Raw genomic sequence first — 15445 nt, 5'->3', positions numbered from 1 at the left:
GTTAGTTGTGCATTATAAAACGTGTTTTTACAGCAAAATCACAAATATGCTATATTATGTAGGTCACAGACAGGGTTTAGATTAAGCCGGGATTAGGCCATAGTTCAACTAGGACATTTAAGTAGCTTTTATAAACGTGCCTTGGATAAAAACACTACTGATGTGCATCTTGAGACAAAAAACAATTATTTTAAGATCAGTCAGTTAAAGTTGCTTTCAGTTAAAACAGCCCAGACATGCATTTTAGTCTGGGACTAGTCTTGACCAGCCTTGTCTGTGAAACCGGGGGATAGCGTCTTTACACCTTTTGCTTATATATTGCTTACTTTACACCTTAGTTTTAATACATTACATAACTCCATAAACAATACCACTGTATGAAAATAACGTGCACACTTCAATTTGAACGATTATTAAGGGACAAAAAAAATTCTCACCGTTGTCTCTGTACAAGCGGCCATCTTGCCAACAACATCTCGTTTTGACATCTCGCGTGGTTCTGTGTGATTTGGACAACGTCAAGTTACGCCCCCTTCTTCAAGTTACGCCCCTCTCTTGCAGTCCGCAGACAGACACTCTTGCTCCTAATTGAGATTGTAGATAGACTGTCAATGGTCCATTTGAGAGATAGGTGGCGGTAATGCACTTACAAGTCTGCGATCTGCCGTGAAGCAAGAAGAAGAAGACGCCTCACACGCAGGCTGAAGAAGACGACGCGAATGTGCTCAGGACAGTTCGGACATTGCGGTGAAAATCAGAGGTAAAAAACAATATAAATACTGTTTAGTTTCTTGCACAGACCGATCGTTTCGTGTATTTACACATCAATGTATCGTCACGAGTCGCAGGGTTTCCTTTGGTTTAGTTTGTGTATGTTTTTTGACTCTCAAAGCTGTGATTCCCATCCACTTGCATTATAAGACTGACGGACTGCAACGGTTTGACTTAAAAATCTTCGTTTGTATTATACTGAAGAAACAAAGTCACCTACATCTTGGATGCCCTGGGGGTAAGCAGATAAACATCGAATTTTCATTTTTGGGTGAACTATCCCTTTAAATTGTGTTTCGAAGATGAACGAAGGTCTTGCGGGTTTGGAACAACACGAGGGTGAGTAATTAATTTTCATTTTTGGGTGAACTAACCCTTTAAAAATGTTTTCTATGTCACATGATCCTATGTATGTGTATAGTATTTTATCTAGCCCTTATTTGAAAAGTAAAGAAAGAAATGCAATATTAATAATATTAGTTATTTATTAAAAAATAAAATAATTTTTTTGCAAAGCATATAAAAGTAACTTAAGCAAGTTACACATAAAAGAGAATAATTTAGAGATGCAAAATTAAGCACTGTGGCCATCAGGCATTGAAAGAGAACAGCATTTAAACAAAGTCATGCACATTTAAACAAATAATGGTGCATTAGCTGTTTTTTTTGCAAGCAAATTATTTTCCCTTACCCCAGCTCAGATTTGAATAAAGTGGCATGTACAGTAATCAAATCATTCAACCTTTTTTTTTACAATACACATCACTGGCAATGTGAAGCTAATTTAAGTATGTCACGTTTAAAGGCCAATAGCAATTTTAAACCATCTGTTCAGCTTGTTAAAAGAGGACACTCTTGTATTTCAGCCTCATCTGTTGAACTTTTTGGGCAATGAACTGTCATAGTGCAGGCCCGTATGCCTCCGAGAGGCTCCAGGACACTGAAGACCTTCTCCCACTCATCCTTCTCAGGGTCATAACACTGCACGATATCCACCATACATCTGCTGTTCCAGGAGTAACCACCCACCACATAGATGCGGTCCTTAAAGACAGCCACCCCCACATCGCTCTGACCCTTGGGCATCGGAGCCACCACTGTCCACTGGTCAGTTGCAGGGCTGTAGAATTCACAGCTTAGCACATCATCATAGTCATTTGTCCCCCGGAAGTGGTTTCCACCCATGACATAGAGGCGGTCGCCCACGGTGCACATGCAGTGAAGACCACGAAGCTCCATCATATCTGCTCGTCTGCTCCACACGTTTCTATCGGGGTTGTAACACAGCAGCTCTTTCTGGAAAGCATCTCTTGTGATACCGCCTGATGGTATAAAGAGCGAATGCAACTTTTAGAGCAAGCTTATTCTTTATTCTTGCAGAAACAAAAATGTCAGCAGAAAGAATGCGGTTACGAAGCTGAAGTATGGGACCTTTAACTTGGTCTTATACTGTGAGGCCAAAACTTACACAGAACTCAACAATCCACCGACAATGTATAAATCACAGGAGAAGTCTGAAAAAAGTCCCACCACATGATGTTTTGTGTTTAATAGCATCTGTGGTAGAAATGATAATTTGGTCACACTTTTATTTTAAGGTCCAATTCTCGCTATTAACAAACCATTAACTATGACTTTTGCCTCAATAAACTCCTAATTTGATGCTTATTAATAGTAAGGTGGTTATTTAGTTTAGGTATTGGGTAGGATTAGGGATGTAGAATATGGTCATGCAGAATATGTGCTTTATAAGTACTAATAAACAGCCAACATGTTAATAATAGTAATACAAATAAGCAACTAGGTAAAAGTGAGAATTGGTCCCTATACTGAAGTGTTACCGATAATTTTAACTTTTTGGAGGAAAAATGGCTGACTATTGGCAGCCTGGAAAAGTGTAATTTTATAATTAGCATTTAATGTAAAAAATAATTAAATGTAAAATTTAAGAGTAATATAACTGTATTTACTACAATTAAATGTATCATATATTATTATTACATTTTCATACTTTGAAAAAATACAAAATGATGATTTCCAGCTTGATGTTTTTCACACATCACATGTCTCATATTTCACAAGCATGATCTTTACTGACACGTTCATATCTTTGGTAAATAAGTGCACTACCTTTTGAAAAACCATGTGAGGTGGAAATGACCCCAAAGTGGCTCTATATTATAATTTGGATCTTCCCATTACACAAATTCATTTTCCCCTTTAAATTTCATTATTTTCAATAATGTTCATTGAATACTTTGTGATTCTTCAAGCATGGACATTCTCATGGTTTCACAACAAGCCTGCCGTGACCATTTTAGGCTGCGGTCTAACCTCAGATGAGTGACCCAGTTCAGCTTGAAGCAGCTCTGTTTCCTAGTTATCTGTTTCATGTTAATTTTGATTCTAGTTCTGGGAACTTCGCCATTAGGTGAAGGTTGCAAAGTTGCTAAGAGACCTCCAAAAAGTGTTTTCTTCTTCTATTTTAAGAGTAATAAAAGAATTCTTGTGCAGTGCATTCATTAGACTCACGCAGAGAACTGTGGTGGATTAAGGCCACATGCTTTGTGAGCCACATTTAATTAGTATACAGATTCTTTTCTCATTATGTAGGACAGATACATATTAACTACATATAATATGCATGTCCTTTTCACATTGATCTCACATCAGGGTGGATACTCACCTGACACATACATCAGACCTCCATGTACTGTGCCAGCATGTCCATAGTGAGGTTCACTCATCGGTGCAACAAAAGTCCACTCATTCTTGTTCAAGTTGTAGCACTCCACCGAATCTGAACAACAGACAGTTTTCTGTTTTTCCACAGTATTTTAAGACAGGACAGAACATTTTGTACCGCGTAATTAGTAAAACATGTTCTTACCAATCTCCCCAGTGGCATTTCTCCCTCCAACAGCATACAGCTTCCCCTTAAGAGCGCTCAGATGGAAGAACGTCCTCTTCTCATTCAGAGAGGCCACCTGCAACCAGCGGTCAAAGCGAGGATCATACCTGTACGCGCTGTCCACAGCTGTCTTACCCTTGGTGTCATAAGTGCTCTGACCTCCCACAATGTAAAGAAAGCCCCCTAGAAGAGCCACTCCGTGCTGGTAACGTGGCACCTCCATAGGTTGGAGCGACCTCCAGGTGCCTCCATCTTCCTCATCGTACAGCTTGAGCTCTTTGCTGACCACCAGCTGCTGCCTCATCACACCACCCAGAACCACCAGGTGAGTGCAATCGGATCGAATCCGGGTCCGCTCCGTCTGGAGCGCCGGCTGGAGGAAGGGAAGCATCTGATAGTTGCTGGCCTCCAGGAGGAGGTTGACACAGGCCGTGTCTGATCGCATGAACGGCTCCCCTTCTTCTTTTCCTCTGCTCGCTGCTCCTTCTTCTTCAGTCTGGTCCTCCTGAGAGATCTGGAGGAGCTCAGCAGGGGACATCAGAGGGAAGCGGATGTGGCGAACCAGAGAGTAAGCCGCAGAACGCCGCTCGCTGGGTTTATGGGACAGCCAGGAGCGGGCGATGCGGTACAGCTCCATTTCGGAGAAACCCTTCAGAGAGTCACTGGAGAGGGTGTACGTTACGCTCGCCTCGGACAACTGCAGGAAGCGGCCACTCTGCACCAGCCCGGAGAAGTTCTCACACACAAACGTGTGGACGTGTTCTTGGACATCTTCCAGAAGAAGATCCCTGGCAATGCGCTCAACTTCCACACAGTTTTCTATAGTGATCTGGCATGTAGAAAACGTGGCTTATTACGTCACGCACAGATGAATAATTCACGCAAAGGAAGAACAAACACCACGTCTTATGGGTTTATACCTCACTGCTGAGTAGCTGGTTGCAGAAGCTGAGAACGGGAAGCACCTGGAGGAAGCTCGCCGCCTCAAGCGTGTCCTGAAGGGTGCCGAGACTCAGGCTCACACGAGATGTGTAGATGAACTCGATGATGTTCTTCAGGCCGACTGTGCTCACACCATGGAGCTTAATCTCCTTCAGCTCCTGCTCTCTCATGCCTCCTGCCAAACCAAAAGGGAGAGGGAAATGAGGGGAAAGAATTAGATCAGTGAGAAGTAGACTGCAAAGAGGAAATGCTTTTCGTTGGTAACCTAATTATAAATTACATTTAGTCATTTAGCAGACGCTTTTATCCAAAGCGACTTACAAATGAGGACAATAGAAGCAATCAAAACTAACAAAAGAGCAACAATATGTAAGTGCAAATGACAAGTCTCGGTTAGCCTAATGCAGTACATGTAGCAAGGTATTTTTTATATATATATATATATATGCAGAACAAATAGAGACATATTTGAACAAAATATTACAAATATTAAAATCTTGGCCTATACTTTAAGTTGATAATTATTTCCATCCATCCGTCTTGTTTTAAACTTTCAGGCTTGGTTTTCTCAAGCGATTATCCAAGTTTGTGTACAAACAATACTACATCTAGTTTAAAATAAAACACTAAACACTGAAATCAATTGTTTTAAATGTTACAAGTGAATTTAGGCATAACATAATGTACAGTGAGAAAATGAATATTAATTCAGAGATTTCAATTACAATTAAGTTCTATTAAATTATTATTGTTTCTAAAAAGTATATTTTGATTAATTTAAAAAATAATTTAAAATATTAAAAAAAAAAATTTAAGGCAACTATTAATAAAAAAAAAAAATCATTTTAAAAATAAGGCATCAGAATACGCACAATCAAATATCCTATATCGACTGATACCAATAAAAAAAAAAAAAAAAGTTTGATATCAGCCAATAAGTTCGTGTGATAATCACAAAACACAAGACATGGATAAACAGCAGGCTCAACCAGGATCACACAGATGATCAACAGCAATGCATGAAACATCACAAAAAAGGTAACACATTTAAACCACAGGGGCTTCATAAAAAACATGAATAGGGTTTGACAACACAGTTCCTCCTCCTGGATTTAGTAAGACTAACCTGTGAACATGGCCTTGAAGTAGTCACTGGCTGAAGCCATGATGACCCTGTGGACTGGGAAAGTTTCGCTGCTGTCACCAGGTACCAGTGTCACATCGCAAAGAGTCTCATCACCACGAAAACAATCCAAGCCCTGGGACATGGCAAAATTTGCCATTAATATATAGTATTTGCAGTGAAATCACCATTCTAGCTTTGTAAGTACACAGCATTTCTCTGTTTTCGGCAGTTTGTTTCCACCTTTTCTGATGTCTTTGTCTTACCTTGAGAATGGCAGCGCCATGCTCTGTGCTGTTGAACACTTGTATTTGTGGCTTTGGAGGGGCAGTGGGCTTTTGAGCCACTGGAGGTTTTGGGGGGATTACAACTGGTTTTGGCGTAGGTTCTGGAGGTTTTGGAGCAGTCTCAGCAGGTCTTGGAGGAACCACAGTTGGAGGCTTGTCTGTTTGTGGAGGGGGTCGTGGTGGCTCTCTCTGCGATCTGCTTCCTATTCGGGAAAGTCTGCGGTGCAGTTTTCCTTCCTCTCCACTGTTGCTGAAATAAAGACATATTTAAAACTCTGACAGTCAGATCACATGAAAGACCTATATTCCACCTTTCCTCTAATTTATAATAATATTCTGTAATAATTAGTAAACATTTAGCTGACCATTTTTGTCAAATACTATCAGTTCAATAACTAAATGCATTATTTTATGTGCTAGTAAATATTTGGATTTTAACAGAAAAAAGATTTTTGTATACTGGATCACACATCTTAGTTGTCAACTAAGCCTCAACACGAAAGCACATTTCTACTAGATAAACTAAACTAAAGCTCTGAGATTTATTTGAGCTCTTATTTGTATTTTTGCAATAAAGCAATGAAGAAAATCAAGAAAATTACAAAAGTACAAATTTCAGTTTATTACACAACATGACTGTCCAAATCATCCTAGAAAGGCCTATGATGCAATGACTTCATAAGACTGTCAGAACTTACCCCATGTCTTTTGGGTCTGCTTCTTTGCAAATTTGCTCTCTATAGGATTTCTGATAAAAAAAAGACAACAAATGGTGGTTTCACCCGATCTGCAGGAACAATATTTGGATCAAAGTAAAAAAGTTTCACCAACAACAAGGTCTGAAAGGGGAAGTTAGCGCTGCCATCTATGTGCAACGAACACAAAGATGCCGTTTAGACAGACACGGCCTCTTATATATATGTGTGTGTGTATAGAAAGAGGGAGTCTTTCTGTAGTTATGTTCACAAAAGTAATTGGCAGATAAACTTCAGCTGAATACTAAACTTACTGCTTACTACTAAATAACTACTACATTACACATTCTCTTCAAAGCACTGACACACAAATGTAAAGTTTATGAGTGGGGTAAATTTCAGGAAAGATGGACTACATAAAATAAAAGGAGCTTACCGAGATGTGGTGCTTTCAGAAGTGTCTTCTCATTTTAGCACAAAGCATCACGCTGTGATCACACTCGGTCGACACAAATGGGTATGTAGTCTGTTTACCACAACCTCATTGACTTCCTGTGTCACTTCTCTCTCTCTTTCTCTCGCACACACACACCCTTACATGTTGTTTCAAAACGTTCTATCTTCCTCCTTTTGACATGTTACTTTTAATAGGCTTCAGTTCAAGCCTTTGCTTTTCGCTCAGCTGCATTTGCACTCTGATGTTGTGTTTGATACACATGAGGTGAACCCATAGCCGGTGTGAAAAGAGGAAGCCTGATAGCAAATCTGCATTTTTTTTGTGCTGCTTTAGCAGTTTACTGTTTATTTACTGTAGTGCCTGTAAAACAAACAATCTTTATGTTAAAGACAGAGTGAAAAAAACAATGCGCACTTGAATATGAGATAAATGCATTCATTTGTACCATGTGTTTATTTTTAGAGGGAAAAATCGAGTTAACCTCTTAAAAAAGTAGGAAGTCAACAGAAAAAGTATAGCACTAATTGTCAGATAAATACTGACTTAACATATACCATCCTTCATTACGTCCGAGAATCTCGTAGTGTTTAGTATTGCCACACTGGATATTTTAATGTTCATTCAGTACTTATGATAAATTGATAAATAACTGCACATTATTTAATTTACATAAGATACCTTTTGGGCATTACTGATTTACTCAGTCCCGTGAATTAGTTTCTGCCATACAGTGGAGCATCTAAAGCACAAAATAGGTAATTTACTAGATTATTATCTTCTGCATAAATGATTTATAGTTGAAATAGAAGTCATAATTATGAGAACCAAAACATTTGAATACTGAAAAAACAATTTTGCTCCTGTTTTTCTCTTTACTACAATAAAGCTGCTTTGCAGCAATTTGTATTTTAAAAAGCGCTATATAAATAAATTTGACAATTTCTGATTGGAGATTCATCAGGTACTAAAATAATTCACTCTTAGGCAAAATAGTGTGGAATTTATGCAGTGCCGTGCATAATGTTTACTGAAATAAAAATACTATTTTAAAAACATCCATACACTGTGAACATATGTAAATATGTCATTTTTGTTAAATGTGACTTAAAGCAACAGTAGTTTCTTGAATACATTTAGTATTAATAGTGGATAAAGTGGATCTTTGCTGTCAGTGGTAAAGTAGAAATGACTAAAGTCCTCTTTGCTGTTCAAAGTCTGGAGAACTGAATGAGGTTCCTGTTGATCTCAGCAACATTTCGGCAACCTAGCAGAATGAAGGGAATTGTCAGACATCAAAACGTGACCCATTTTTTGTTGTGCGACACATGGCACATTACATTTTACATAGCGGACTGACCTGACAGCGCCATGGATAAACGAAACTCGTCGTGTAGAATCTGTAAGATCTCTCTGACTCCTTCCTCCCCCTGATCAAAACATACTGTATATGAACACCTTATCTGCACCAAATATCACGCGAGTATCTGACAATTTGTTAATGGAAAATTCAGTACAGGCTTAAATAGATTTTCAAGCATTAAAAACACTGCTTTCCACACAGTTACCTTGTAAGCAAGGCCCCAGATCGCTGGTCTGCCAATAAACACACATTTGGCTCCCAAGGCTATGGCCTTCAGCACATCATTGCCCGTGCGGATCCCTCCGTCCATGTAGACCTCGACCCGGCCCTGCACTGCATCCACTATCTCAGGCAGACAATCTATCTGTGTGACATGTAAGGTCAAGGTGTAACTGTCTGAATGGTGGGAATCACATCTAAACTACTGAGACATGGATAGATTGCCTTACCGTTGCGGGCCCTCCATCCAGTTGCCGGCCCCCGTGATTAGACACAATTATCCCTTGGACGCCATGCTCTACGGCCAGCTCTGCATCCTCTTTAGTAAGGATGCCCTTGATGATTATAGGCAGCCGTGATAGAGACTGGAGCCAGCACACATCCTTCCAGCTGATCGACGGGTCCAGTGTGTTAGCAGGGATCCCGTATTCCTCCAGGGAGCCAGCCTGCTCCTGTAAAGGGAGCAAAGAGGGATTCATACAAACAGACATTACATAACAAGATACTGTATGCTTAAACTTGGTAAGCTATATTGCTTATACAAGCAGCATAAGTTCAAATTCAGCGTGTAAACATTTCCCACTACCACTCTGTTATTTTGTGGAGTTCCTCTATTTGCTTATTTCAAACTTTATGATGTAAACCCCCCAAAATGTGACGATCCCCTTGTGAGATATTTTTATATATAAAAACCCAGTTATACTGTAAGCATTACAAAATCTTATTCATTACATGAAGTCATACTATAAAGACAACGTTTCTTAAATTTAGTTAGCTCACAAATTACTAAAATATGAAAATATTTTGAGTTCAGTTCAGATTTATTTGTGAAGTGCTTTTCACATGAAATATTTTTATAAAGCAGCTTAAAGAATTGTTTTTATATATATAACATTTGAATGTTAATTTGGTCACACTTTAGTTTGGGGACCAATTCTCACTATTAACTAACAATTAACTACAACTTTTGTCTTAATAAACTCCTAATTTGCTGTTTATTAATAATTAGTAAGGTAGTTGTTAAGTTTAGGTATAGGGTAGGATTAAGGGATGTAGGCAAGGCAAGGCAAGTTTATTTATATAGCACATTTCATACACAATGGTAATTCAAAGTGCTTTACATAAAATAAATGAAAAAATATAATCACAACAATAAAACAAGGAATTTAAAACTCTGAAAATTATTTAAAAATTGATTTAAGAGGTTTAAAATGAATTTAAAACAGTTAAGAATAGAAAATGATTATACATAAAATATAGTGCAATCAGTTCGGACATTGCACAGTGCTCATTCAGTAAATGCACAGCTAAACAGATGAGTTTTGAGTCTGCATTTAAATGTGACTAATGTTTTAGCTGGTGTGATATGCTCAGATTTTCTGGTTCTAGTCAGAATCCTGGCAGCAGGGTTCTGGATGAGCTCCAGCTGTCTAATGGTCTTCTTGGGAAGGCCGGTGAGGAGACCATTACAATAGTCTACCCTGCTGGTGATAAAGGCATGAACAAGTTTCTCCAAGTCTTGACTGGAAACAAAACATCTAATGTAGAATATGGTCATGCAGAATATGTGCTTTATAAGTATTAATAAACTGCCAATACGCTAGTAATATGCATGCTAATAAGTAATTAGTTAATAGTGAGAATTGGTCCTTAAAATAAAGTGTTACTGTTAATTTAAAAAAATATTAAAATAAATATTATATTAATTATGAACTTTTCTTCTCTCTCAGATTTTCTTTGCGACCCCTTTGCCCAACTTTGAAAACTCTTGTTTTACTGTATTCCACATTTAAAAAGTGTGGAAATCAATACTATAATGAATAAATAAATATTTATTGAGTTAAACATTTAATAAATATATTAAGTTAAATCAATATTATAATAATTATTGAATTAAACATATTTAATACATTTCTTAAGTTAATGCATTAACTTTGACAGCCCTAAAAATATTTTCCATAATCTTTTTATTTTCTCTCAAATTTTCAAATGTTCTTGGTGGCCCAAAAACCCTTGCTTTACTGTATTATACATTTTAAATGTTCAAAAATTAAAAAATAAATTAATAACTGCCCTACCTGGAACATTCCCTCAAAGTTCTTGACCTTCAGGTGAGGTGGGAGCTTAAACTGGTTGCATATGTCATTGCGGCGTTTGCCAGTGTAGGGCACATCCACTGTAAGCACCAGAGCTTTGTAGCCAAGTGCTTCCACCCTGCGCACAATCTGCTCCGAGAGCTTACGGTGCCGGTACAAGTACAGCTGGAACCAGCGGTAGCCGTTGGGCGCTGCTGCAGCAATCTCCTCCACTGAACATGTGGAGTATGTGCTGGCTATGTAACAGGTGTTCACTGCCTCAGTGGCTGGGAAATGAAAGAAGAATGGAGAGATAAGATGCAAAAAAGTAAAACTAGTAGCTTCAAACAAGTTTCCATCTAGTGGCCAAATTGCTGCATAACACAAGAAGTAATGAAACCCAGTCACTTCATCACACTCTCACCTCTAGCAGTGGCCAGTTCTCCCTCATGCCACGCAAGGCAGTGGAAAGCCGTGGGAGCAATTCCCACAGGGAAGCTTATCTCCATTCCCAGCACAGAGGTCCGAGTGTCATTGATCGACACATCACGTAAAATCCGCGGCCTCAAGCGGATCCTGAAAGAGATGACATTATTGTATGAGATTAGTTTAGTTAGAGATTACTCATAAGCATAGACCATAAAATTGTATAGGGTAATACAAATATAGAGTATAATACAAATTTAAAGAGATAGTTCACCCAAAAATGAAAATTCAGTAATTACTCACCCTCATGTCGTTCCAAACCTGCAAGTCCTTCATTCATCTTCAGAACACAAAAAATGGTATTTTTGGTGAAAGCTGAGAGCTTTCGGACCCTCTATAGACAGCAACGCAACTATCACGTTCAAGGCCCAGTAAGGTAGTAAGGACATCATTAAAATAGTCCATGTGTCCATGACTTTATTCAACAATTTTTTCTCTTACCGTACCACGCATGACGTGCTGCTGATGAAGGAGCCGGCATTCTGACGTAGAACCTGGATGTGCTGTGCCTTGTTGCTGTCTATGAAGGGTCAGACTCAGAAAGCTCTCGAATTTAATCAAAAATATCTTAATTTGTGTTCTGAAGATGAACGAAGGTCTTATGGGTTTGGAACAACATGAGGGTGAGTAATTCATGACAGAATTTTCATTTTTGGGTGAACTATCCCTTTAACAGCAGTATAGTACCGTTTATAGGCCAGCAAGTTGTCATCTCTGGTGCAACAGTCATCAGCTCCAGCCTCATAATAGTCCCATGTAGCCTTTGAGAGGTGCTGCTTGGCATATTCCTCAAAATCATTCAAACAGATCATAGTCATGTCTACACAGACTCCTTCCTCACTAAAAAAAACAAAACAAAAAAAAACACCACACATTATCATGACATCAATATATACACAACTGACATTATATAATATTGTTTTATCACTGACAGAGAGTTTGCATTCTTGCACCAATATATAAAGAGAAGTATGAACATCAATATTAGATTAACATTTAGATTATTTACTTTCAATGTCAATGAATATAAAATACAAATAAATAAATATACAATATTTTCTTGATATTTCTCAGGGCATTTTTACATTAGTAAATGTGGAAAAAATACATTTAAAAACTGCATTTAAAAAATTGCTATAGAAAATTTTTTACATTTTCACATATTGCAGATAAGTGCTCAAAACCATTAAACAAATTACCTGCATTCAAACAGAATCAGAATATGAAGGTTTACACACCTGATTTTACAAATTTAGGTTGAATATTATAACTACATAATATTATTTGTAACAACTCTACGTTGAAAACACAAACAAGAGACCTGTTTTACCTTTTCTGAAGGTTTAGACAAATTTAGGTCACAGCACAGTGGACTGCTTTGGTGCTTTTAGCCAGCTAACTTTGGCAGACAAAACACTGATTAACATGAAAGACTGAATCAAGAGGATGGAAACACAAGTGGGTTGGGATTAACTTTTGAACTCTAACTATGGGCCAGTACTTCGCTTTTACAAGACATTTTATTCCCTTACTGAGACTATATGATTACATAGTGCAAAAGAGAGTGAACTGAAATGTATTTTCATACTAATATTTGTTAGTAAAATTAATTTGTCAATAAACTTTTCAATACAATTTTCATGAACTACCACTAAAAGTTAATAATTAAAGCAGAACACAAGATCTGTTCTTGTAGTCATCAGAAACCTATGACCTATGGACTTAATCCAGTACTGTTTTTGAAGGACTGCAGCAACCCAGTGTTTACTCATCCATCAGCACATATAAACTATGTAACTCTGAAAGAACCAGAAACAAACAAATACATACATTATAATGAATTACTCACCTGTCTGGTCAACAGCATTGTAACTCTTAACTCAAATCTTTAGCTATAATGGACTGATATGAAAAAGCCTGTGTGCAATGTAGTTTTGCTCTGGTGTAAATAAATATAAAACAGCAAAAGAGAGTCATGACCTGGCAAGTTGGGACCTGGTACTGGCCCTCTGATGTTTATTGTGTTTGCATTGACTGGAAATGTGCTGACCACAGAAAAAAACTCAGGCACACCTGCACAAATATGTAGCCTTACTCACAGCTCTCTACATGTGATGCAACCACCTGCTCTGTCTAACTAACTAGTGAGATAGCAACAGCATAGTCTATTCAGAATAAGAACCTGAATTAACGCATTATATACATAATTAAAGCAGACTGACAGATAATTAACTTCAAGTCAATATACTGAGTGATGAACAAACAACATATTCAAACAAACATCTGGGGGGTATTCCAAAAAGCAGGTTATGTGACATACCCGGGTATGTTTGAGGATAAGCGAGCGGATAACCTCAGCTTTCGGTTCCAAAATCGGAGGTTACTTTCAGGGTATGTAAGTAACCATAGTAACTTGCTCTCTGAAGATAACCTGCTCCAGAGCAGGTTATGTTCCAGGGTTATTTCACTTCAAATAATACAGCAGCAAAAACTAATACAGCAGGGGCCGTTTCAATAAGGAGGTTTAACTTGAGTTAAACCTCAAGTTAAAACTTGAACTCTGAGTTGACTTACTCTGAGATGGGAAACTCGAGTTTTCGGGTTCAGAACAGCTGAATTGTGTAAATTCAGTCAACTCTGAGTTTAGCGCGTGCACCACGACTATGAAAAGCCATGATCAATGGAGCTCCGATATTACGATTCACCATGGCAACAGCTCCCGCCAAAAAGACGTCTGCATACTTCAGACTCAATACAAGTTTAATTCTTATCACTGTTAGAACTGTAGGTTATTGAACTAATAGGCTATTAATTTTCATGGTATCTCACGGGCAAAAAATATATATAAAATAATAAATTCTTATCACTGTCATAATATCACAGGTGAAAACTGGCAGAACGGTAGGTTATTTAACTAATTGGCTATTCATTTTCATGGTATCTCACGGGCAAAAAAAAATAATAATAATAATTTAAGTGCATTTTTCTTATTTTACAAATGATCTACCAATAGGGTAAGACAAATACGGCAGTGGCTATTTACTATTTAGTATATTAAGTGGAATTAATATACTTTCTTAGCGATAGATCCTGTTTACAGTAGGCTAAGTGCAAATAGCTCTAGATGCTTAGGTTTAGGGGGCAAACACTTTTTCACACAGGGCCATGTAGTTTTGGATTTTGTTTTCCCTTAATAATAAAAACCTTCATTTAAAAACTGCATGTTGTGTTCACTTGTGTTACCTTTTACTAGTGATTAAAGTGTGACAAACATGCAAAAAAATAAGAAATCAGGAAGGGGGCCAACACTTTTTCACACCACTGTACATACTATTTGCACCTCAGTATTGTACATTAACAGGATGCAATAATAACAGGGTGTAAATGATTATATTTATTAAATTATAAATACTTTTATCATTATTAAACACTCGTTAGGCACTTTACTTCCACTTTTAGAACATTTTCTTCATTATTATTGAAAATAAATTCTAATGTGATATGTGATGGGAAAAGTGAGAAGAGCGAGCTCGGCAAAAGCCGGACTCGAACCTAATCAATCACGTCACAAGCTAGTTCTCCGCACCCAACGCGTTACTGCCTACACCACTAATCCGTTGTTTTTTAACCTTGTATGACATTGGAGGCAGTGGCGGTTCTACATTGAATTACACCCCCTTCGAGCGCCTATTTTACTTTATGCCATATGTGGGTAAAATGGCCATAAATTAATATTCCCATTCAATGCAATGTATCTATACACTGTATCTTAAAATGACTTTTTGTTTGCATAATCACTAAAACAATAACATTACCAATGATGTTCGGATTTTAAATGACAACTTGGCTGACAACAGTTTAATAGCATGTTGAAATATCTAATGTAAGTGTTCAAATAAAGCTTTGAAAAAGTTTCATAAAAAGGTAAACCTCACGTTTCAGCCTTTAAATAAAGAAAATATATAAGACAAAATGATAATTGATTAATAAATGATTATATGTATTGTATCTGCTCCATAAATAATTCTAGATAACTTACCTGAATTGTTTAAATGTGTAGAATCCACATAAGCTTGTTTTTCATCAACCGGTCAAAATTTACAGCAGGGCATGCAAATT

The 15445-nt window shown here is 37.6% G+C and overlaps 2 protein-coding genes across 5 annotated transcripts in view; both read right to left on the bottom strand.

The window, feature by feature from the left end:
* Positions 1 to 1319: 1319 nt before the first annotated feature.
* On the bottom strand, positions 1320 to 7258 carry LOC107668845 (kelch-like protein 9). Of its 2 annotated transcripts, none has more exons than XM_016460859.1 (8): positions 7166 to 7258; positions 6733 to 6782; positions 6014 to 6278; positions 5751 to 5883; positions 4603 to 4799; positions 3662 to 4511; positions 3458 to 3571; positions 1320 to 2093 (listed from the first exon to the last, which is right to left on the bottom strand). In XM_016460859.1, exons 2-8 carry the CDS (start codon positions 6735 to 6737, stop codon positions 1603 to 1605), a joined length of 2055 nt encoding a protein of 684 aa, XP_016316345.1. In that variant the 5' UTR covers positions 6738 to 6782; positions 7166 to 7258; the 3' UTR covers positions 1320 to 1602. The 2 variants fall into 2 exon arrangements, with proteins under 2 accessions (XP_016316345.1, XP_016316344.1); XM_016460858.1 differs by having other exon boundaries at positions 1321 to 2093; positions 6014 to 6284.
* A 5-nt stretch (positions 7259 to 7263) lies between these two features.
* The window catches only part of hao2 (hydroxyacid oxidase 2 (long chain)), a 25811-nt gene continuing 17629 nt past the window's right edge, over positions 7264 to 15445 (bottom strand). For 2 of the 3 annotated variants that reach the window (XM_016460869.1, XM_016460870.1), the window contains 7 exons: positions 12014 to 12166; positions 11265 to 11416; positions 10844 to 11127; positions 8996 to 9217; positions 8752 to 8910; positions 8544 to 8613; positions 7264 to 8450 (listed from right to left, as the gene is read on the bottom strand). In XM_016460869.1, the coding sequence (XP_016316355.1) occupies positions 8395 to 8450; positions 8544 to 8613; positions 8752 to 8910; positions 8996 to 9217; positions 10844 to 11127; positions 11265 to 11416; positions 12014 to 12166 (1096 nt within the window). In that variant the 3' untranslated portion in view covers positions 7264 to 8394. Of the gene's footprint in view, positions 8451 to 8543; positions 8614 to 8751; positions 8911 to 8995; positions 9218 to 10843; positions 11128 to 11264; positions 11417 to 12013; positions 12167 to 12656; positions 12753 to 15445 lie in introns of those variants that run through there. The other variant, XM_016460871.1, reaches the window with a different exon arrangement.

The sequence above is a fragment of the Sinocyclocheilus anshuiensis genome, unplaced genomic scaffold (assembly GCF_001515605.1).
Source record: "Sinocyclocheilus anshuiensis isolate Anshui unplaced genomic scaffold, SAMN03320099.WGS_v1.1 scaffold136, whole genome shotgun sequence".
NCBI lineage: Eukaryota > Metazoa > Chordata > Actinopteri > Cypriniformes > Cyprinidae > Sinocyclocheilus > Sinocyclocheilus anshuiensis.
The sequence above is the reverse complement of the archived record's forward strand: the minus strand, read 5'-3'. Positions and strand labels throughout refer to the sequence as shown.